The sequence below is a fragment of the Carettochelys insculpta genome, chromosome 3, assembly GCF_033958435.1.
Source record: "Carettochelys insculpta isolate YL-2023 chromosome 3, ASM3395843v1, whole genome shotgun sequence".
Taxonomy (NCBI): Eukaryota; Metazoa; Chordata; order Testudines; family Carettochelyidae; genus Carettochelys; species Carettochelys insculpta.
Genome location: NC_134139.1, coordinates 7374184 through 7398021, shown reverse-complemented (window position 1 = coordinate 7398021; position 23838 = coordinate 7374184). Strand labels below are relative to the sequence as shown.

Sequence of the window (23838 nt, the reverse complement as noted above, 5' to 3'; positions counted from 1 at the left end):
GGAGACACACCCTGAGAGGGGACCCAGCCCCTGACTCTCCCCCTGACTGCAGCTGGAGCTGGGAGGGGGAGCGCTGAGGGCTGCTATGGAGGGGGTCATCTCAAAGCCTCAGACTGGCTTGGAGGAGCCCAGGGCCCGTTTAACCCTGTAGCTCCCAGGGGAGAGCAGCTGGAAGCAGGGCTAAAAGGACCCCGTTAGGGCAGACAGTGCCCAGGTCAGAGGGGTGCGGGGACCCTGCTGGTGCAGACGGCGCCTGGGCAGGGGGTGCGGGGACCCGCTGGGGCACAGCGCCCGGGGCAGAGGGGTGCGGGGAGCAGAATGCGAAAAACCGGGACCCATTTTCCGGACCTCGCTCCCCCTCCTACCCCCGGCCGCCCCGGTGGGTGCGCGGAGCCGGCGCCGGGGTCAGAGGCAGCGAGCGAGGGGCGCTCGGCGCTGCTCGGCCGGGCCGGCGGGGGGCGCGGCGCAGGCAGCGGGGGGCGGGCCGGAGCGCGGGGGGCGGTGCCTGTCCCCTCCCCTCCCCGCGCCGCGTGTGTCCCTCCCTGCCCCGCGCCGGGGCTGGCTGAGCAGCGGCCGCGCAGGCTGGGGGCTCGGCTCTGCTCGGCTCGGGCGCTCCCCGCTCGCTCCGGCCGCGGCTGCCACCCATGGCCCAGCCCCGCCGCGCCGCGGCCGCCCGCCTCGGCGCGGACTAGGGGACAGGCAGCGCCCCGCACCACCCCGCACCGCGCCGCGCCCCCCTGCAGCCCGGCCCCGGGCAGCCCCTCTTGGCGGCAGCGGGCGGCGCGGCTCTCCCGGCCGGAGATGCTGCAGCTGCAGCCGCCGGGGAGCCGGCACCGCAGCCCGGCTGGGCGGCGGCGGAGGGAGCTGCTGCTGGCGCGGCTCTGCCTCGTGGGCTCGCTCACGCTGCTCCTGGCGTCCCTCTGCAGCTGGGCCGGGCGCTCCGGTGAGTCCCCGGCGCGGGCGGCGAGCGGGTCCCGGGGCGGGTGGAGGGTGAGTGGGGGGGGCTCCCCGGTGCGCTCCCCCCAGGCCCGGCCCCCCGGGGTGCGCGGTGCCTGTGGCCCCTTCCCCCCGCCGCCGCCTGTGCCAGCTGGGGGAGCCGGCGCCCTGCTGGGGCGCCCAGTCCCCCCCCCGGAGCTGCCACCGCGGAGCCCCGGGGTCTCTCCCCAGGATGTGGCCGCTGGCAGGTGAGGGAGCGAGGGAGAAGTCCGCTCCCCCGGCCGCGGGGTGCTCCTGTGGAGCACCCGGTCTCCTGGGCTGGCCGCCCCCGCTCTGCGGTGCACCTCGCGAGCCCCGTGTCCATGGCCCGGCGGCAAGGGGGACGGTGTCTTTGCCGTGCCTCCACGCAGCCGGGGCTGGGCTTCCCCTCGGGTCCTGGGTAGCTGATGGCCTGCCCCTGGTGCTAGCTGCAGCCTCAGCCTTCACCTGCTGGCAGTGAACCAGGAAGGAAGCCAGGGAGAAGGCTGGCTCCTGCTGGGCATGGCTGAGACACCCCTGTGGGTTGCCCCAGTTTTGATGAGTATGGGTGAGACCCCACTGCTTGTGCTGATGGCCTGTGGGGGGGATCTCCAGGTTTTGCTTTGTATGTGACTTTTTCACATCCGTTTTTGAAGTCCTGTCGTCCTCAGTGAGTTTGACAGACTGCTTTGAGCTCGGTGCCCTGTAATTTCCACAGCCTCTGATATGACTACCAGCACAATCCCACCCCACACGCTCAGTCCTGGGTCCTTCCTGAGATGGCATAACTAGTCGTGGACAAACAGGGTAGTCAAAGGTGCAGAGGCAGCCACCTGGACTGAAATGACTGTCCTCATTTCTTGTGTGAGCTCAGCAGTCTAAAACACGGGTCTCCAGAAGATCTGTGCATTCAGTCAATGTACCACTTGGTCTCTTGAATTCCCTAATTGGGGAATGAACATTGACTATGTCAGGAGGAAAATCAGTCGCTCTTTAAAAATAAGTTTTTCTCTAATACAGCCTGACATTAGAATTGAATACGTTATGTTTAAGGTGCCCTACAAATCTCTGTTTGAGAGACAAATGAGTGCAATTTAAAGTGAACAGCCGTTGCTTTTTGTGAGCTTCGTTTGATTTGGGCAGCCGGTGATCACGAAATGTAAAGTAGTCAGTTGTCAAGCTACCTTCTGTATTAGCTTATTTTAAAATGTGATTTTCTCCATATGCTTTATTAGTTGCATGGATTCACTTGTCAACATAGGTTGTCATACGGGGACATTGTGAATGTTGCATGTTTGCACTGATGTGACAGGAGAGAAACTTTCCAAGTGCATTTGCGTGTGTTGCAGATATAATAGTGTTCAGTGGAGCTGCAGTTGTATCGTTCTAACTGAGAAAAGGTATTCAGTTGGGACTTATTTAATCCTCTCTGAGCAGTTGGTCTTAATGAGGTAGAAGTCTGTTTGCAGCACTTTACTCACCTTTAGATAAAAGAAATTCCACATCAATTCCTACGTTGTCTGTTGTGATTGCAGCTTATGCAGTCATGTTCATGAGTTATAAATTAACACTGTATACTTTCCAATTTTAGGTGGGAGATAATGAAATGTTTGCCTTTTGGTGAGTGACATGCATGGCACTGCAGTCGGTGCTTCTTGAAACCAACAGGAACGCTGGGGCAATTACAATCATATGCTGTAGGATTTGTTACAAACTTGAAGCAGCTCATTGTGCCATTTTATATTGAAATGACTTCTGGAGGAGTGACAGTTGATTTCAGGTGTTCATTGAGCATCTCCTGATTCATTTTTTCAAACATCTATAAAACAAGTGGAGTGTGGAAATATCATGCAATATTCTGGTCAAGTTACAACACATTAATATTTGCATTTAAAATATGCCAGTGTAAGCAAAAAACTGCAAGGCTATTTTTCTCTAAGTGCAGTTCAGTGACTTAAGTTTGGTGCTTCATAGTGTTTGATTGTATAAAAACTAGGTGGGTTTTGAGTATTTAGGAAAGGTGGTAGAAACCTTGAATAATGGTTCAGTGCAATATTTTATTTATTATGTCTGCAGCTGTGTTTTTGAAGAATGGTTGAAGTTTTGGACATAATGTTTCAAAACTATGTAGGTATTTCTTTGCTCTTGATGTTTTTTTCACTAGTTATATTTCTTCTTAACCTTCTTCATTGCTCTTTCCACCTTGAGAGATCAATATAGGCTCAGAAAAGATCTTCAGTATAAACACAGGTGGATTATCTTCCATTTGTATAAATGACTTTCTTATAGAAAAAAATCCGCAGTCCCTTTGCTTTGAGAACTTTGACACTGACTTTAACGGAACCAAAATTTCACGCTCTCTCTATAGCAACTGTATAACCTAACACCACTGAAATGTAGCCACTTCTGAGTGAACATAGCAGCTGCTTAATACTGCACAGCATTATTACGCAGCTGTTAGGAAAAGAGGAATACCAAGTCCATTTTGAAGTGCAAATGTAGGGCAAATTTCTCTCTGATCCATTTTGTGGATTTCTGCTGCATATTTCGCCCTTGTTGAATGCAGTTTTCCCGCTGAAGTCAAAGGGAATTCCATATGTGGAACAAAGGCAGAACATGCCATAGAGATCTATACTGAGATAAGAGAGAAGTATGACTATACTTTGTTTAAATTGTTCAGAATGTTCTACACTAATAAATTCTGTCACTCCTGGCTCTGCTTTTGTCTTCACTCAACTTTGGGATGTGTCTAGCAGCATCTGTAGTCAGTGTTGCTTAAAGGTTGATCCAAGAGATAAGAAGTATCACTGAACATCACATCAAAACAAAAAGCAGTCAAGTAGCACTTTAAAGACTAGCAAAATAGTTTATTAGGTGAGCTTTCGTGGGACAGACCTCCTCACCTAATAAACTATTTTGCTAGTCTTTAAAGTGCTACTTGACTGCTTTTTGTTCTGATAGTATCTAGACTAGCACGGCTTACTCTCTGTTACTATTGAACATCACATGTTCACCAGTGTATATACATGACAAGATGGAGTGGGCAGCAAGTACTCTGTGCCGTGAGGCCACAATAGGGAGTATTTTCAAAAGCTTTCAGGTGATGAAGGAACACGAATCCCATTAACTTTCCAATGGAACTTATATCCTAATTCACATAGCTGCCACAGAAAATTCCACCCATGGATAATAGTTTGCATGTTTTAGCTGGGCTGTATGTGGTGGAAGAATCTCTACACCATTATGGTTTCATATATTTTTTAATCTGTGCATAATTTCTGCAACTCTTTGGAAAATGGGCCCAAACATAGGCAATGGGCTCATTGTAGCCTACTCAGGCCACGTCTACACTAGGGGAGAGAACTGATCGATGTAAGAGACTCAACTCCAGCTACATGAATTGTAGAGCTGGAGTTGACATATTTTACATCAATTTTCTGTGCTGTCCCCACAGTGGGAGTTTGATGGGAGAAATTCTCATGTCAACTTCCCTTATTCCTCACGACTGTGAGGAGTACCAGCATCTACCGAGCACTCAGCATTCGATTGAATGGGTCCTTATTAGACTGGTTAAGTCGACCCCTGGAACATCAACCTCTAGAACATTGACCCTCCGGTCAGTATAGAGCAGCCCTAAGTGTGAGTAAGATTATTTCAGCTTAACCCTATTGTATTTGTAGTGTCTATTTAATATAAAGTGAGTATAAGATTTTCAAATAAGGACAGAGGCCTTGATTCCGTGAAGTATTCAGGCAGGTGTGTCTGTCTTGAAACCCATTAGTCTCAGTGGTGATATTGGGATTATTTATGTGCTTAAAGTTATTGAAGTGCTTAACCTGTGCATCTGACAGCCCAAATAAATATGTGACCAGCTGACCTGAAGTGAGCTTGAGGTTGAAATGGATATATGAAGCAGTCTGTGTTCTCAGAATGCCTTTTAGACTTAAGTATGACAACACTAAAACAATACACGCTTGAATCACCTAACCCCCATTTAACACCTCTTCAGTTTCCCCCTTGCTTTACATTTTCTCCTTTGATCTTTTCTGCTTTGCTCAGTTTTCCCTTGCTGGTCTTTTCACTCCCCTTCCCATGAGACTTCAGCAGCGCAGTAGCCTGAGACATGAGCAGGGAACTCTGCAGGGGAGAGCTGGCAGAACTGACAGAGCTCACAGAACTTGGTAGATCAGCCTGACGGCACAAGATTTTTACAACACCCCAAAGCCCAATAAAAGGTGTAATGAGTCTCTGTGCTTCACACTTCCCGCTACAAAGTAAATATTTCGGTGTTGGTTGCTAAGGTTTGGAGTGAGTCTAGTTTCGCTCTCTGTGTTTGAACCTAAGTCCTTCTGTCTGCCTAGAAGTGCCCTAGGCAAATAGACTAGAGGAGAGCAGAGGATTGCAAACTGTCCCCAGGAAAGGATTTGGCAGGGACCGATAACCTCAGTGTTTTGATAAATCCAGAGTAAAGCTATCAGATTTCCACTCCATACAGCTGACAAAGCGGTTTCTGCCCCCAAAGCTTGTGCTCAAATAAATGGTAGTCTTTAAGGTGTGTGACAAAGCCAGTCCAATTCCTGGGCCTCTGTCCTCTGGTCAGTCCATTAGGACCCCCTAAGGGCTCTGTTGCCCTCACTGGGGTGAGGGGTGGTCTGGGGGGAACCCAGCACCTGCCCACTCGTGCTGGGTTCCAGCCCAGGGACCCTGTGTAGCTGACAGTGGGAGGAGCTGACTTCCTTAGCCCAGCAACTCTCCTCCCTGGGCCACTTCCCCAGACGATTCCAGCTGGTACCTTCTCCAGGACGTAGCAGTCCCGGGCCCTCACTCCTGGTCTTGTAGAAGCTCCCACTCTCGCTCTGTGATCTCCGGTGTCCCTGCTGCTCCTCTCACACCTGTTGTCTCTCTGCTCCTGTCTCCTTGCCTCTCTCTGCTCACCTCTCACTCTCTCCCCCTACCCTTCCCACTGTGGACGGTTTAAAGGCCTCTCATTGGCCCAGTCATTGGGGCCAGCTGGCTTTAATTAGGTTGAGCCATCTCCCACCCAGCTGCCTCTATTGCCCATTAAGCCCTTCTGCTTGTTTGGGCTTCCTTCACCCTGGCCCTGCCACAGGTGCCACAGGACTCCTTGTCCTTGCCTGGTGCAGCCCCAGCTGCCTGAGCCCTGTGCCAGCCTCCAGAGCTGCCTGAGCCAGCTGTCTGCCCACCTGAGACCAGCACTGCCAGAGCTGCCCGCCCGAGCCCTGCACTGACGGGGCCAGAGGCCTGAGCCCCCCAAGCCCTGTGAGCTGCCCACCAGAGCCCCTTCCCCACCCTCCCACAAAGCCAGGCACCCCAAGCCCCCCCATCTAACCCCATCCTCCTCCTCCTCCTCCTCCTCCTCCCTCCCAACCCACACTCACTCTCATTGCAGGAGGCAGCCAGCTCCGCAGGGGTCTTTGCTGGCTGCCTGCTTTTTATAGCAGCTGTGCTGGGTCGCCCACATAAAATGGCAGGGGCTGAGGGCCGGACACAAAGGCTGGATCTTTCTTTAGGTGCGGGGGATGATGGGGAGGCTGGGTCACTTCACCCCCACCCGGAATTTCTTCACTCCCCCCCGGGGGGCACACCCCTAGGCATCCTTCAGTCTGCATAGACTATGGATCACGCCCTTTATAGTTTCAATTGAGGACTTCATTTACAGCGTCTACTGTGACTATGAAGACCCACATGAGAGTGACGGTCCTTGCTGCATCTCTTGCAGATGTGGTGGGTGTCTGGCAAGTCCTTAGTGTGCTTTCTGTGCACTTGCTTCTCCTCTGCTAGCTGTCTGATCCTCATCTCGCCCTTCTGAAGGCCCTTGTGTAACCCCTGCCTCCATCTGCTGCAGTCGTTTGCTAGTTCTTCCCAGTTGTCCAGCTCGATGTCTACCTCTCTGAGGTCTCTCTTGCAGACATCTTTGTAGCGCAACTGGGGGCGTCCGGGAGGTCTTTTGCCAGAGTCTAGCTCACCATACAGGATGTCTTTTGGAATCCTTCCATCATTCATCCTGTGGATGTGGCCAAGCCAGCGGAGCCGACGCTGCCTGAGGAGGGTGTGCATGGTTGGGATTCCAGCTTGCTTGAGGACGGCAGTGTTGGTCACTCTGTCCTTCCATGATATTCCAAGGATGTGCCTGAGGCAGCGCAAGTGGAAGACGTTCAGCCTCTTTTCCTGGCGGGTATACAGGGTCCAAGTCTTGCTGCCATAAAGGAGGGTGCTGAGGATGCAGGCTCTGTAGACTTGCATTTTGGTGTGAGTGTACAGCTTGTTGTTATTCCACACTCTCTTGCTGAGTCTGGACAGAGTTGTGGCCCCTTTTCCGATCCTCCTATTTAGCTCAGTGTCCAACGACAGGGTGTCAGTGAGGGTGGACCCGAGGTACACGAACTCGTGGACGACCTCTAACATATAGTTATCAGTGCTGATTGATGGGGATTCAGCAACATCCTGACTGAGTACGTTTGTCTTCTTTAGGTTGATGGTAAGCCCAAAGTCCTTGCATGCTTTGGAGAACTGATCCAGCAGTTTTTGAAGCTGGTCTTCTGTGTGAGACAGTACAGCAGCATCGTCTGCGAGCAGCATGTCTCTGATGAGGACTTCCCGCACCTTAGACTTAGCTTTCAGCCTTGCAAGGTTAAACAGTTTCCCATCAGATCTTGTGTGCAGCAAGATGCCCTCTGTTGAAGATCCAAAGGCATGCTTCAGGAGAAGTGCGAAGAAGATCCCGAACAATGTCAGGGCAAGCACGCATCCTTGTTTGACGCCGCTCCTGATTCTGAAAGCATCCGATAATGCGCCGTCATATTGGATGGCTCCTCTCATGTCTTCGTGGAACGACTGGATCATCTTGAGTAACCGTGGAGGACAGCCTATCTGGTGGAGCAGTTTGAACAGACCATCCCTGCTGACCAAGTCAAAAGCCTTGGTCAGGTCGATGAAGGTTATGTAGAGTGTCTTCCTCTGCTCCCTGCACTTCTCCTGCAGCTGCCTTAGAGAGAAGACCATGTCAACAGTAGACCTCTCTGCGCGGAATCCGCACTGCGATTCGGGCTACACCCTCTCAGCAATCTTCTGGAGTCTGCCAAGGATGACGGGAGCGAACAGTTTACCAGTGACGCTTAGGAGGGAGATTCCACGGTAGTTGTTGCAGTCGCTTCTGTCTCCTTTGTTCTCACACAACGTTACAATGTTAGCGTCACGCATATCCAGTGGAACCTCACCCTCTTTCCAGCACAGGCACAGTAGCTCACGTAGGGGTTCCAGGAGTGTGTCCGTGGCACACTTGATTACCTCTGGTGGTATACCATCCTGACCAGGGGCCTTTCCTGCTGCAATGCTGTCGATGGCTCTCTTCATTTCATCCACAGTCGGTTCTTGATCCAGTTTGTCCATTACTGGTAGGAGCTCGACAGCATCGAGGGCTGTGTTAACCACAGTGTTCTCACGTGAGTACAGCTCGGAGTAGTGCTCAACCCAGCGCTCCATCTGTTTGGCTTTGTCAGCGATGACTTCACCAGATTTGGATTTCAGAGGTGCCATCTTGTTCTGGGTGGGTCCTAATGCCTTCTTCATACCCTCGCACATTCCTCTGAGATTACCAAAGTCAGCACAGGTCTGGATGCTGCTGCATAGCTGGAGCCAGTGGTTGTTGGCACAGCGCCTGGCTGTCTGCTGTACTGTTCTTCTGGCCGCTCTAAGTGCTTGCTGGGTACTCTGGCTCAGTGAGCGTTTGTACTCCAGGAGTGCGGCGCGCTTCTTTTCAATGACTGGAATCATCTCATTGGAGTTAGCTTCGAACCAGTCGTTCGTGTTTCTAGCTCCTCTTCCAAACACCGACAAGGCCGTGTTGTAAACTGTATCCCTCAGATGTTGCCATTTGGATGTCACATCGGCGCCCCCAGGGCCGCTGCGCAGATTTTCCTGGAGGGTCTCTCTGAACTTTTCAGCTTTCTCCGAGTTTGCTGTCTCCAGTTTAGGAAACCATGCCTCAGCATCATATTCTCCACTAGGCAGTTGCTTGGAACTTCCAAAAGGCATTCCCTATAAATGGCTGGAAACCCAGACTCACAATGTGCATTTTCTGTGCCCAGAAATACGTGTGTCCTGGTTGCTTGGTGCTCCCTTCAGGCCAGTGTTCAATCAGGAGTCAGTGGAGTCACACTGGTGTCACGGAGATCAGACCCACATCTGTCGTGTTGGAGCGCAACTGAGCGCACATAGCTGCTCTGTGCCTTCCAGTGGGTTGGAGGTTAGGTGGAGTTTTAGAAGCCTCTCATTACCTGTAGCAACATTTATTGGTTCTAAGACTACTCTGGAGAGGGAGGCAAATCACACATTCAAAATCCTGCACTTGGAATTTTTTTCCCCCTTGCTCGCCAGTGTGACCCTCACATGTGTTTCACGGGGAAGGCTAGGTGTGGCAGTAGGAGACAATTCTTCATGGCATGACGCCTTTCTTCACACTGTGACAATTCGTGTTTTGGGGCAAGTTTCTGAGTCCTGACTGTTTGGCTGCTGGCCTCGTATGTAAGAGCAAAGGGGTAAAATTCTACTTAAAGGCTGTTTTAATTGCCTGTGGCTTTGGCACTACTACTGCTTAAACCCTTGTATTCTGGGTAGCCCATTGGTCATCTACAGGTCTCCTCTACTTTACTCTGTCTTTGGGCAAAACTTCTAACGGACTCCAGGAGTACCCTAGCTGTTGTCCTTCAGTCTCAGTAGATCATCTCCATGTTGTCCGAGGTGTACCTCTTCTGCATTTTCCTCGCAGGTTCATGTGGGAGCTTGATGGTCTATGCTGGATGATGGTCTTCTGAGAGTGTGGCCTAGCCATCCCCACTTTCTTCTTTTGATTTGAACGTTGAGTGATTCCTGTCCCGCTCTGCTCCAAAGCTCCTCATTTGTGACCAAGTCTTGCCATTTGATGCGAAGGATGTGCCTCAGACATCTGTGTATGAATGTCTGTAGCTTGTGGTTTGAAGACTTTTTAGTTTGCCAGGTCTCGCATCCATACAAGAGCACACTCTTCACATTTGTGTTGAAGATGTGCAGTTCAGCCTTGGCAGATATTATTTGTGAACTCTTGCTGTTGTTTTCCCTATCCTGGCATTAATATCCTTATCTGTTCCTCTGTCTCTGCCCATAATACTCCCCAAGTAGGTGAACTGATCTTCCAGGTCATCCCTCCTAGTGTGATGCTCTTGTGTTTTTGGCACAGTGGTTAGAAAATGCCAGGCCCAATTCCTCAGCCCTTACTCATGTGAGTGGGCTCATGCAAGCAAAAGGTACCACTTTCACACGATTAAGAGCTGTGGGACTGCGCCTCGACTTGAGCTGCGTCAATTCTTCAGAACAAACTCTCAGCCAAGGCCAGCCTAGCGAACTTGGATGGCTTTCGTCTCTTGTTATGAATCCAAAATTTTGGCCGCTTTTCCAGGAAGGGTAGTTGAGTTCCCCTGTCTTTTTGATCATTGCGGGAGAGTTTAAGGTGCCAAGCTTGATCATTTATTGTTATAATTAATTATCATTAATCATGTTTATTATGGTTGTATCTAAGAGCCGGCCAAGAGTGAGGCCCCATTGTCCTGGACAGTGTCCAGACTCAAAGTGGATGATAGTCTGTGTCTCAGAGAGCGTACGGTGTTAGTGCCTAACAGTCTGATGCTTGGTTACTCTGTTCTTGCATTTGAATAGGATAGGTGGAGACAGCTGGCCAAACTACTGCATGCTGTTTTCATTCCCTTTATTCTGGGCCCAGGCTAGGGTCTACCAAGCTGTCAATTAAAAAATACTTCAGGGCTGATCTAAGTTATACTCTGCTTCCTGGGCTGTGGCCCCCATGGGACATAGGAAGCAGAGAATAGCTGCCAGGAATTGCAGGCTAAATCCCTATCATGTCTCTGGTCCCCCCCAATGATTTGTTGGGCAGCTGGGAGCCAGGGCCCTGTTAAGTCACTGGCCAGAGAGACACCGATATTCCACCTCCTTTAAGGCCCCTTTATTGTTGCTGGAGCAGCATAAAAGGGCTTTTAGCATAACTGGGAGTCAGGCCCTCGTTTCTTAGCCTGAAATTAGGTGTCAGCAGAATATCTGGGTTTGTTCAAACCGAGAAAGTCAAAGCAAATGTAAGGAAATGAAAAAGGATTCGCCCTCCACACCTCTGGAATGTAACTGAATTTGCGTCTGATGCTGATGCTCACCCTGGTGTGTGGCTGTAGTCCATGGATTGCAAGGTATGACAATTTGTTCTCATGAACCATGGTGGGCATCAGGCCAGAACCTGATATGTGACCTTTTCTGCAGGGAGCTGGTTAAGCCTTGTGAGAAATTTCTTGTACGTTTATTTAGCGCTCGTTCAAGGTCCTAGACTGACAGCCCTGGAGAACAAAGTTCTCTGTTTAGCCTTGGGACAGCGCATGCAGCAGCAGTGCTCGCAACTAGCTCTGCTTGGACACCAGGCCTCAATCATGACTTGGTGGGACCAGCTGTAGCCTCCCTGCCTGCACTGCAATGCACCGAATCATGTGCTTAAGTCGGGGTAGGCCATAAGCAGCCCTTGGGCTGGAGGCAGTTTGCCAGTGTTAGCCCCTTGCGGGCCACCAGCCCTTTGTTTACCTGCACATCCACCGGTGCAGCTGCTTGCCGCTCCCATTGGCTGCCAATTGCCGTTCCTGGCCACTAGGAGCTGTGGGAAGCAGGGTTCCAATCCACACCTTTGAGTGACTGATTGGTACAGTGTTCTAGTCTGTCTAAGTGACTCTGATACAATTTATGGGCATCTTTAAAGTTACAGATATCCTTAAGTGCTCTCCCGAGTAAGAGTAAGTCTTTGAGTCTCCGTGTCTCTTTGCTCCCTGGGGCCTTTGCCAGAAAAGATGCCAGTTTGTCCAGCATGCAGGCAGGTGTTTCTGAGATGGACATTTCCCCACTAGGACCTGAACTGAGTCCCCCAACTAACTTTCTATCACCTGCAAAAGCCATAAGATAGTGAGTTTGCCTGTTGTAGCCTTATCGTGATATTAGGACAGGCTAGGGAAGGGATCAACTTCTGGACCTGACAAAGAGCTCTCTGAATGTCCAGGTACAGATATTGCCCCTCCCCACCACCACCATATGCCACTACTCTCCTTACTTTAAAAGAGAGTGCAACCCACACACCTAGGTGTGGTTCCGTTGTCCCATGTAGTGGCACCTAGCCCACTTACACAGAGAGGAAGAGTGAGTCTCCTTTATGGCCTTAGCTAAGAGGCAGCTGGCTTTTAACTGTAGAGCCGCCCATGTTAAGCTCCAAAGGTCCCAGGTTTGAGTCTTCCTGTAGGTGGTTACAAGAGCTCTTGAGGTGATCTTTCCTTTACCCAGGTCCACTCATTCTCTGAGCATATTGCAAAAGGCAGAATTTTGAAAAGTGACCAGTGATTTGGACCTTCCCCATTTTCGGGTGCTGTAACAAGGTAGGTTTGACCCCATGGGATGGACATCCTGGGATACTGCTTTCCTGGTGACGAAATGGCCCCACCTGGGAAGGATCAGATGATTCCAGGTGGCATTCTGGAAAGAGCTGTGCTTAAGCAGGGATAAAGCCCAGCTGGGGAAAGAGCAGGAGGGAGATTCTTATGAAGGCAGGAAGCACAGAGAAGGAAGTGTCAGTGAAAGGGGGAACACCCAGGAAACTGCTGCTGTAGCAGTGGAGGGAGTGGTGAGCAGGCAGGCTCCTGAGAGCAGGGAGAAGCTCTCCAGGTAGCGTGGGAGAGACCATGATCAAGGGAAGAGGTTGAGTAAGTGTCCCTCTGGGGTAGATGAGTCTGCTTTTGTGTAAGACATGTTTGGGGATTTCCATTATGAATTGCTGTGTCCCCCAGAAGGATAAACTAAAACCTGCTGTTGCTGGACGAGATACCAAACTGTTCAGTTTGGACAAAATACCAAACTGAAAAGCTGCCGGCTGACCTTTGACCACAGATGCTAATCCAGCAAGGAGCTGCTGTGGCATGCCTGACCGTGAGGGGAAGTGCAGTGGTGAATGCACCAGGTTACAAGTCCTGATTAAAATACTTTAAATGGGCCTGATTTTTCAAAAGTCGACTGCTCGGCACTTCCTGAAAATCCAGGCCTCCCTTTAGAAAGCAGAAATATCAAAATGATGAGTTCCTTTTGAGAATCCTGGTTATAATGTGCCCTTACACAGCGGTAGGACGGGTCTGTGGTGAGAGGGATGGTACAGGTGAAAATGTCTGTGGTGTCCTGATGTCTGAATTGTCTCTGCATAATCATAGAACACTAGAACTGGAAGGGACCTCAAGAGGTCATCCAGTCAAGACCCCTGCCCTCATGGCAAGACCAAGCAGCATCTTTGTCGTCCCTGTTAGATATTTATCTAACCTGTTCTTAAATATCTCCAGTGATGGAGATTCTACAACCACCCGGGGCAATTTCTTCCACTACTTAACTACCCTGACAGGAAATTTTTCCTAAAATTCAATCAGAACCTTCCTTATTGCAATTTAAGCCTTTTGCTTCTTATCCTATTTTCAGAAGCTAAAGAGAATAATTTTTCTCTCTTTCTTGTAACATCCTTTTCAGTGCTTGAAAGCTGTTATCATGTCCCCTCTCAGCCTTCTGTTTTCCAAACTAAACAAACCCAGTTCTTTTAATAGTCTCTCATAGGTCATATTTTCTAGACCTTTAATCATTTTAGTTACTCTTCTCTAGATCTTTTCCAATTTCTTCACATCATTCCAGCTTGACACAGTACTCCATATGAGGCCTAATCAGCCCAGAGTAGAGCAGAAGAATTACTTCTCAAGTCTTTCTCACAACACTGCTGTTTAGTAATGAAATAATCCATTTTTTCCCCAGAAATTCCTGTTAAGTGAAACTCTGTCACTTCTCGTGATCTGAATTACTTTTGTTCTTTATGTGATGGACATGGAGCTGTGGTGTGTGGTGGCTGTAGGGATGTTTGCTGTCTGAATATATTAGTTTAGTTTAATAGCTGGCTGCAAGGAAAACCAGGAAGGAAGGAAGGAATGGCTCAAGATATGCCACTCGTCAGTAAACACAGGCGGTTAGAAACAACTGTTAGTGGTGAAGACTATCTCCTGGGTGCAGCTGTCTTGGTTAGGTCAAGAAGGGTAAAAACTCAGGAATCGAAAAGTAATGAGGGACTGTGGCTGCATTTGAAGGGACTTCTGGAAAAATTATCAGGGAGCTGCTCGTGGAAACCAGACTGACATGGGTACCCACTGGGCTGTCTGCAGAAGCTAGGCCTGCGTAGGCTACCATCATGGTGGAATTATAGGGCTCCAGGTAAAATAGGCTCTTTTAGAGTGGTGGTTTAAATGCTTTGTTCTTACTGGCAGAATTAAACAGCACTTTGGTGGTCAGAAGGCCATCTGATCGCTCTGTTAAGACTTCTGACAGGGAGAACCGCAGGTGCCACAGCCAGTGTAATGAGCTGTGTCAGTACAGTTGATACACGGAGCCTGTGGTCCGACCTATGTGTGGAAGAAATTCAGAATGCCACTTGGGCAGTGGTAAAGGTGATGTGCCTGACTCCTGAGGGTGGACTCTCAGAGAGACCAGGATGAGGCCAGGTATTGGAGCTGTGACCCCTTCTTTGTCCCCACTGTTGACTTCTTTTACTGATCTCATGCTGTTCAGGCAGTCATTTGCCTCAGGCCACTTGGCTGTGTTTCATCTTTCTTGAGCTTTCTAAATTTGGGAGCTCGTACACAATTTGTAGCAGGAAAAAACTGCAGGAAAAGTAAACTTTCGATGGTCTGTCACTCGAACTGTATGGTGTTGCACAGACACCTGTCAAAAATCATGAGCCAGGCCCCTGGGATCCAGAGATTAGCTTCAGCATCTTGAGACTTTAAAGAAAACAATACACTTGGGCTTCTTTCCGTTTGCCTTCTGCTTTCAGAGTCTTTTGGGTGACACTTTCAAGTTTCTCTGCGCACTATGAGGATTTGAAACATACTCTTTTCTTTAAAGTGACAGCTCAGATTATGGAATACTAGAAACATTGGACTGGAAGGATCCTTGCGATGTGACGTAGTTTTGCCATTTGTGCAGAGTCAGGCTAGCATGACTGGACCATTCCTGACCAGTATTTGTCTAACCTAGGGGCTCTCAAGCTTTCTGGACTACTGGGCCCCTTTTGGGAGTCTGATTTGTGGTGTTACCCCAAGTTTCACCTCACTTTAACTACATTCTTACAGAATCAGACATAAAAACACAGAATTGCCACAGCACACTAGAACCAAAATTGCATACGTTCTCATTTTTACTTAGTAATTATGAAATAAATCAATAGGAACGTAAATATTGTACTTGCATTTCAGTGTATAGTATGTAGAACAGCGTGAATAAGTCCTTGTTTGACATTTTTGTTGGTACTGACTTGTGCTACTGCTTTTTATGTATCCTGTTATAAAACCAGGCAACTATCTAGATGAGTTGATGGACCCCCTGGAAGATCTTTGCTGCTGAGTTCACCCAGGCTATGTGTTCCCCTCATTAAAACCATTGGCCTAACCTGTTAAAAATCTCCAGTGATGCAGATGCCAAAACTATCCTTGAAAGCCTGTTCCAGTCTGAACTGTCCTTATAGTTAGAAAGTTTTCCATAAATTTAACATGAATCTTCCTTGCTGTGGATTAATCCAGTTACATCTCATTTTCCCATCAGTGTTCATGGAGAACAATTGATCACCATCATCTTTCTTGAACAAGAAGTCTTGTGGCACCTTATAGACTAACATATTTAGGAGCATAAGCTTTCGTGGGCAAAGACCCGCTTCATCAGGTGCATGGGGGGCTGGTTTCAGAGGGGTATTTGAAGAATGGGGTCCCAGTAGAAGGGAGGGCCAGAGCTGACAAGGTCTATTCAGCAAGGTGGAAATGGCCCATTATCAATAGTATGTGTCAAAAGAGGAAAAAACAAGTCAAAACAAAACAAACAAGTGTTTTTTCCTCTTTTGATACACACTATTGATAATGGGCTATTTCCACCTTGCAGAATAGACCTTGTCAGCTCTGGCCCTCCATTTTACTAGGAACCCATTCTTTAAATATCCCTCTGAACCCCCCCCCCCCTCATGCATCTGATGAAGTGGGTCTTTGCCCACGAAAGCTTATGCTCCAAAATACCTGTTAGTTTATAAGGTGCCACAAGGCTTCTTCTTGTTCTTGAAGCTACAGACTAACATGGCTACCTCTCTGATACTTATCATCTTTCTTGCAGCCCTTAGCATGTTTGGAGACTTCTCCAGTCCTCCTCCCTCTCCCCTCATCTTTTCTCAACATGAACAGTGCTTTTTTTTTTTTTTTTTTTAACTTGTCCACATAGGTCAGGTTTTCTGAACTGTTTGTCATTTTTGTTACTTTGTTCTGGAATCTTTTTAATTTGTTAACATCTTTCCTAAAGAGTGGAGCCCAAAACTGGACACACAACCTCACCAGTGCAAAGTAGGTCTATTGCCTCTTTTGTCTTAAATATGACACTCTTATTAATGCATCCTGGAGTGTTAGCCTATTGTAACTGCATCACATTGCTGACTGATACTCAATTTGATCCACTCCAGCTGTCAATCCTTTTCTGCTGTAGTACCCACTTAGCCAGTTATTCCCCATTTTGTAGTTGTTCATCTGAGGTTTTTCTTCCTAAGTGTCATACTCAACACTTTTCATTACTGAATTTCATTTTGTCAATTTCTGAACAATTCTCTAGTGTACTGAGGTCTTTTTGAATTCTAATCCCACCCTCCAGAGTGCTTGCAACCCCTCCTCTCCCTTCCTTGCAAAATTTAGATGCATAGGCTCTGCACCAAGTCGTAAATGAAAATAGAAATGTTAGGTAGTCCCAGATCCAGAGCAGAACCCAGATATGTCCTCTCATTTTAACAGTGAACCATTTTATAACTGCTCTTTGAGTATGGTCGCTCAACCACTTATGCACCCACCTTACTGTAATATCATTTAAGCCACATTTCCCTAGCTTTCCTATGATTCCATTATGTGGGACTGTCAAAACCCTTGCTACAATCAAGATATATCATGCCTACAGCTTTGCCCTCCTTCACTCCCTACCATTCCAGAAATACTATCTAAGAAGGCAGTTAAATTGTTCTGGCATGATTTATTCTTGACAAATCCCTGTTGGTCATTTCTTGGAACTCTGCTATCCTCTACATGATTACAAACAGGCTATTTAATTACTTTTTCTGTTGTCTTTCAAAGGAGTGAAGTTAGGTTGGCTCATCGGTATTTCCCAATGTCTTTCCTTCCATTTTTAATGATTCGTTCCTCATCATATGCCTCCTGGGGCTGGGGCTTTAAGAAAATCATCACATCTGTTATGTCTACCCAGCAGTGTTATTTCAAAATAAGCTAGTCCAAAAGAGATTTTTCCATAATAGTTTATTTTGAAATAGCATGCCTACACACAAAATGCATACCGAAATAGCACTCAGCTATTTTGAAATAGACTCTATTGTGTGTGGACTCTCTATTTCGGATTAAAGCCCCTGGAAGCACTATAGCTTATTTTGAAATATCCCCTATTCCCTGCCTATGCAGCCCCTATTCTGAAATATCTATTTCAAAATAGGCACTATTCCTTTAGAATCAGGTTCACAGAGTTTGAAATAAGCTCTCTGGTATTTTGAAATTATTTCAAAATAGTGATTTTGCTATGTAGAGGCTCACAAAGTTATTTTGGAATAGCGGCCGTTATAACTTTGCTGTGTTGAAACATCCACGTAGTGAGACTCTCAAAACAGAGTTGGTAACAATGCTTTAGGTTATGCATGTCAGGAATTGATGCGAGCATTTTCCTCCAGGACATGTATAGTTTGGATTGCAGAAGGCTTTATTTTAATGACAATCAGACCCACATTTAGGTGTTTAAAAAAACAAAGCCCAGCCTAATCCTTTGGGGAGGTTAGTCCTGCTTTGGATAGCTCGATAAAGCTGAGGGCTATTCTGTTGCTTTCTTCAAGTGAGAGCATAATGTCTCTGTCTACACTAGAGTGATCTGTTGACAGAATATCGGAGGGGTAGCCGTGTTAGTCTGGATCTGTAACAGCAACGAAGGGTCCTGTGGCACCTTATAGACTAACAGAAGAGTTTTGAGCATGAGCTTTCGTGAGCACAGACTCACTTCATCAGATGCTGGTCTTGGAAATCTGCAGGGCCAGGTATAAATAAGCCAGAGCAAGGCTGGGGATAACAAGATTAGCTCAGTCAGCGAGTTCTGTTGACAGAAGTTACTGTCAGAAGATATCTTCCAATAAAATGTCTGTTGACTGATCGTGGACACACACAAAAGTGGATCACTCTGTTGATCTTCTCCGTTCACAGAGAGCAGCCAAACTGACCAGCTACTCTCTTGACAGAAGGGCCAACTGGAAGCACAGCAGACAGGGCGGCTGGGGACCCAGAAGCCCTGTCTGTCGACAGAGGGCCCCCTGGAGTAGCCACATGGCTTTTTTGTCAACAGATTCTGTCGCAAAGGGTGTTCTGCCTCATGGCGGAGAGGCAGAAGGCAGTGGGCAAAAGTGCCGTGTTCTGTCAACATACTGTTGACAGAATGCATTTTTGTCTGGATGCTCCGTGAATTTTGTCAACAAAACTCTCTAGTGTAGCCATAGCCAATGAGTTCATGACCTCAAGTGGTTGATAGAGGCCTCTGGTGGTTTCTGCCATGGTGTGGCTTCTTCGGGTAATTTTGCAAAGAGGAAGTTTTCTCACACAGATAGTAATCAGCTGTTGACCAAGCTGCTGGTTTGCAATGAGTCGAGAGCATCTGCAACTCGCTGCAGTGGAGTTGTGAACGGCCAAACTTGAATTCACTTGTTTAATATGGGCAGCCTCTATGTAGCTGTGCTTTGATGGTGTATTTCTTTAGCAAGCTTTTCATTCTTTGACCTTGTCTAGAGGGACTTTAAGCAGGAGATTTTCAAAAGCACCTCAGTATGGGCCTGCTCTTTAGGAAGTTTTACTGTTGACTTCTGTGAGCAACAAGGTAGGTGTTTTTGATAATTCTACCCAGAAATTTTCCAGTGCAGTGGCTTCACCAGTGATAGCAGGGGGCAGAGTGCTAGCATAGAGCGGTCACTGAGGAGTGCTGGCATGTTAATAGCCGTTATCTCTAGGCACGTTCTGAGTAATGCTGGATAGATAACACAGGGGTTAAAAAGCCCAGGCTGGTCTGTGTTAGAACCAAACTAGTTATAGCACTGGTGGAACATCTTATTAGAAGTTCTCACACAGTCTAAACTTTATGAACAGACTCCTTGCTGATGTGAGAGGGAATAAGGGCCCATCTCTGAGTGCCACTGGTGGAACATTCAATCCAGTTGCAGGTTTTGAACAGCTTGTCCTTGCATTATTTAATGCCGAGGACAACTTGACTGTGGATTTTGCGGTTAGCTAGCTGGAACAACACACAAGGGCCAGTTTAATCTTTCTGTATGTTGGCTCCCAGCAAAATGTACCCCAAACTAGCTTACATAACTCTGATCCCCCCTCCCCCCTAAAAAATCTGTGCCACTGTGCAGTTACATTTCAAATTAAATGCCTCTGGAGACTTTAGTTTGCTTAGTGTATGTAGGTGGTTTAGTGGACTTTATCTCAAAGGCAATGCTTAACATCTAACACTAATCTTATGGCAAATCGCGCTGGGCAGATAAGCTTTATGTGAATTACTTCACATTTGAGTCCTATTAAGATGATATCTGAACTCGCAAAATCATCAGCTTCCTTGTCAGGGATGTTTTGATTAACACGCCTGACCTCTTTTTTTTTTTTTCCCCCCTCCCGCCTCCACTCAATCTGAGCTCTTGCCTAAAATTTAAAACCAGAACCTTATGGGTTAAAACAAATTCATGGTTTTTTAAATTTAATTCCTGGACTGCATGCAGAAAAGCAGAGGTTCTCAAAGACAGTTTCTGCAGTCGTTTACACCAGCATAAAGTTTGTGCAATGCAGGTGCAAGACATACCAACCAGAAGAGCAACAGAGCCTTGTGAGTGGATGTGATGGTGGCGATGGGGTTTCCAATCCATACCAGAAATAAAACTCTTAATGTGAGAACTGGGGGTAAAAGGAATCCAAAGGGATGGGTATAGTTGTCTTTTGATAGTCCCTTGGTAGGCTGTGAACCCCGTTGCTGCTCTGAGTAGAGGAGAACCTTAAATGGAAGCTGCCCCGTATGTTGACCAATATTTACCTCCAAACTTTCGGCATGTAAGACATGATGGCTCCTCCTCATAGGCCTTGACTTGACAAAGCCCATGTTTCCCTTGAAGCATGAGTGTAGCGCAGTTGTCTTCAGTGGGAATTCTTGTGTGTGTGGAAGGTTTATGCATTATAATACCTAGCTCTGTCATTAGCAGATGTCTCGGTGCTTTACAAAAGAGGTCAGCAACATTCTTTCCATTTCACAGATGGGAAGCAATTTGGCTTAGGTCATTTAAAATAGGCTGATGTTGAAACTAGGCACGGAACCCAGCTTGTCTAACATCCTAGTTTATGGTGCTAACAACAGAGCCACACGATGCCCCACTAAATACCTTGCCAACATCAGGCATTAAACAGGCTTTTTGCAGTGCGAAAGGCTACCAAAGGATAAAAAGTAAGTGACCAATACTGATGATGATACGTGTAAGTGTTTTGGTGTTGGAAATGGGTAAGAATTTTTCTTTCATGAGAACTGCACCTTTACATTTTGTCTCTTTGACCTTCCACTTGGAAGATTCACTTCACCTTTCATTCCTGCAAACGGCACTGTTCTTTTTGAAATAAGAACTTCAAATACATTTTAGAAGTTCCTGTTACACAGGACCAGAAGACTCCTTCCTGATAGGCAAGCCAAAGAAATGCTCACAGAATTTCGAGTAACTGAAAGATCTGCTATTGAAATATTAATTCAAAAGCTCTCTTTTCTTTTCCCTAAGATGGTCAGAACGTCCTTCAGTATTAAGGCAAGAGAGAGAACTCTCCTTAAATGGACATTCCTTTCTGTCTGGAGAAGAAGCGCTTTTCAGCTCCTCTGAGTATGCCTTCCCTTCACCCCTGTTTTGTTTGACATCTCCCCCCTCCCCGGAGTTCATTGGGAGCCTTTTCAGAAGAACATTACGTGTGCATGCTGGGAGGGGGCAGGGATTTATTTTAAGCAGGACATGGCAATGAGCCTTCCCAGTTGACATTACACAGAGCAAACAGTGTTAGGAGATTCTCTCCTGTCTTTCTCATTTTTAGCGGAGTGCCATATAGGCAGCTCCAGGGGGTGGTGAGTAGAGGGAGATTTATTGAAAATTTGCTCCCAAGCAAACTGTTAATCACTGTCACAGTTGATATGGCTGAAAGCCCTTGACTTGTAAGGTAAAGTGTTTGAGTCACTCTTGCGCAAGCATAATGCACTCCACTCTCTCCGGACGCGCTGCATTATGGTACAGCAGTATCAAATAATTATATTACATATACAGCATTCCTCCAGCAGTACCCTAAAGCGGGGCATCCAATATGTTCGCCACTCGCCACATGCAGTGACTAGGACACTGCGTTGTGGTGAATACGGGTATGGGCAACCTGCAGCTCTTGAAGCCTTTAAATATGGCTCCTCCTGAGAGCCACATGCAGGGAGTGCTGACTGCCTGCTCTGCGCTCATGTCCCACTGCTTGGTGAGAGAAGCGTGTGTCAGCTCCAGCAGCAGCTCTGGTGAGTTGCCAGCATTGAATTAGGTTGGGGGGCGGAGGGGAACCTGGGCGTGCCTGGCTCTATAAAGTTTTGTGTAATGTAATGTGGTGAATATAGAAGGATGCTAACCACAAGTGTGGTGAGCTTTGAATTCCTATTGGACACTGCTGCCCTAAAGAAATGCATACCTCAGCTTCCTCAAACTCACACTCTCATGCAGAACTTAACAGTGAGCTCAGACGTGTCAAGACAGAATAGTCTCCTCCACACTTAGCAGCTAAGAGCATGTGCTGATCTGTTAATATAAAAGCAGATGGCTTCACCGAACGTGTTAGGTGGGTTTGGTGGAATCGGGGTAACGTACTGAATTTGAATGTTGTCGGTTGGAGAGGGAAGTAGACACCTTGTGGAGAGCTGGGGTGAGTTAGTGATGGTGCGGTTGATCATATGAAGGTGGGAAGGTATCAAGGAATAATAAAATGTAGGGTTTCGAGGGACTTCGAGAGCTCATGAAGTGTAGCCCCCTGCTTCAAGGCAAGACCAAGTAAACTTTGGCTTAGGCCATCTGTGACAGAAGTACGTGCAACCGTTTGTTTAAAACCGTCAGTGATGGGATTCCACAAACTCCTTAGGAAACCTGTCCCACTTTGTACATCTCTTTAGAGTGAGGGCTTCCTGATATCTAACATAAATCCCCCTTGTGGCAGATTAAGCCAGTTATTTCGTGTTCTGTCTTCAGTAGGTAAGGCGAACAATTGATCACCTGTCTCTTCGTAACAGTGGAGATCAGCCTTTGAATATGCCGTCTTGTCCTTCCTCAGTCCTCTTTTCTCAAGACTGAATCATGGCCATTTTTTAACCTTTCCCCAGAATCACATTTTCCAAAACTTTCTGGAGCATTTTTGTCCGAAGTGCTGACTTCCCCTCTCCACTGTGGATGTTTCAGCCTTGGAACACACACGGGGTCAGCGCCTATGATGTGTGTGGGTCGCCTCTGGATTCTTTCCAGGTTATTCACATCTTGCCTGAATTGTGGCACCCGGAATTGGATATGAGCTCCAGTCGAGGCCTCATCAGCACAGAGTAGAACAGGATAATTACCCCCCAAGTCTTAATCTGACACTTCTGTGAATACATCCCAAACTCATACCAACCTTGTCTGCAGCATGCAGAGAGAGAATCTGCTATAATTCCCAGAGACTTTTCAGCAGAATTACCAGCTAGCCAGTTGTTCCCCGTTTTGTAGTTGTTCATGTGAGTTTCTTTCTGTCTTGTCTTATCTCTGTTGAAGTTCATGTGAACTTCAGATCGGTCCTCTAATTTGTCCAGGTAATTTGAATTCTAAGCCTGTCATGCCAAGTATTTGTGACTCCCTTCATCTTCATGTTCCCCACACATTTTGTAAGTATGCTCTCCACATCAAGTCAGCAACGAAAATATTAAACGTTCCTGGACCCAGGACAGACCCCTGCAGAACCCCTCTGGATATGTGTTCCCTTCTGAACTGTGAACCATTGCAACTGCTCTGTGAGAATAGACTTCCCGCCAGTTGTGCATCCATCTTTTCAGTAATTCCATCCAAGCCACAGTTCTGTGGCTCTTTTATGAGAAAGTCACATGGGACTGTGTCAAAAGCCTTACTAAAACCCAGATACAGTTACTGTTTGCCCGCTCATTGAAGAAGGAACTTAGGCTGATTTTGCAAATCCGTATTGACTATTGCTTATGACCCTGTTTACCTCTTGGTGCTTATCAATTATAAAAAGCAATTTGGTACAGTGTCTCTGCAGATATTGAAGATAGGTTGACTTTTGAAGAATTCCCCCTTTTAAACACAGGTATTGTGTTTGTCTTTCTCCAGTCCTCTGGGACCTCACCCTTCCTCTGAGTTCTTGCAAATAATTGCAAATAGCTGAGATTCTTTTACCTGGTTCCTTAAGTATCTTAAAGTAAACTTTTCAGGTCTTGCTGACACAACTACATCTAACTTATTTCAGTACATTAAACTCTTTCATATCCAGTATTCTGTTATCTGGAATGCTCAAATCACTGGCATTTTAACCATAAGTAAAATTTTTAGTTACATTTTCCATAAGTACAGCATAGTGAAAGTAAATACAAATAAATGCAGCAAATATAGCATAAGATTATAATGTACAAAGC

General features: G+C 47.3%; 1 protein-coding gene across 1 annotated transcript in view; it reads left to right on the top strand.

Annotated features, from left to right (window-relative positions):
* The first annotated feature begins 569 nt into the window (after positions 1–569).
* The window catches only part of SLC24A3 (solute carrier family 24 member 3), a 376441-nt gene continuing 353172 nt past the window's right edge, over positions 570–23838 (top strand). The window contains exon 1 of the mRNA XM_074988441.1: positions 570–943. Within this exon, the coding sequence (XP_074844542.1) occupies positions 802–943 (142 nt within the window). The 5' untranslated portion in view covers positions 570–801. The remainder of the gene's footprint in view (positions 944–23838) is intronic.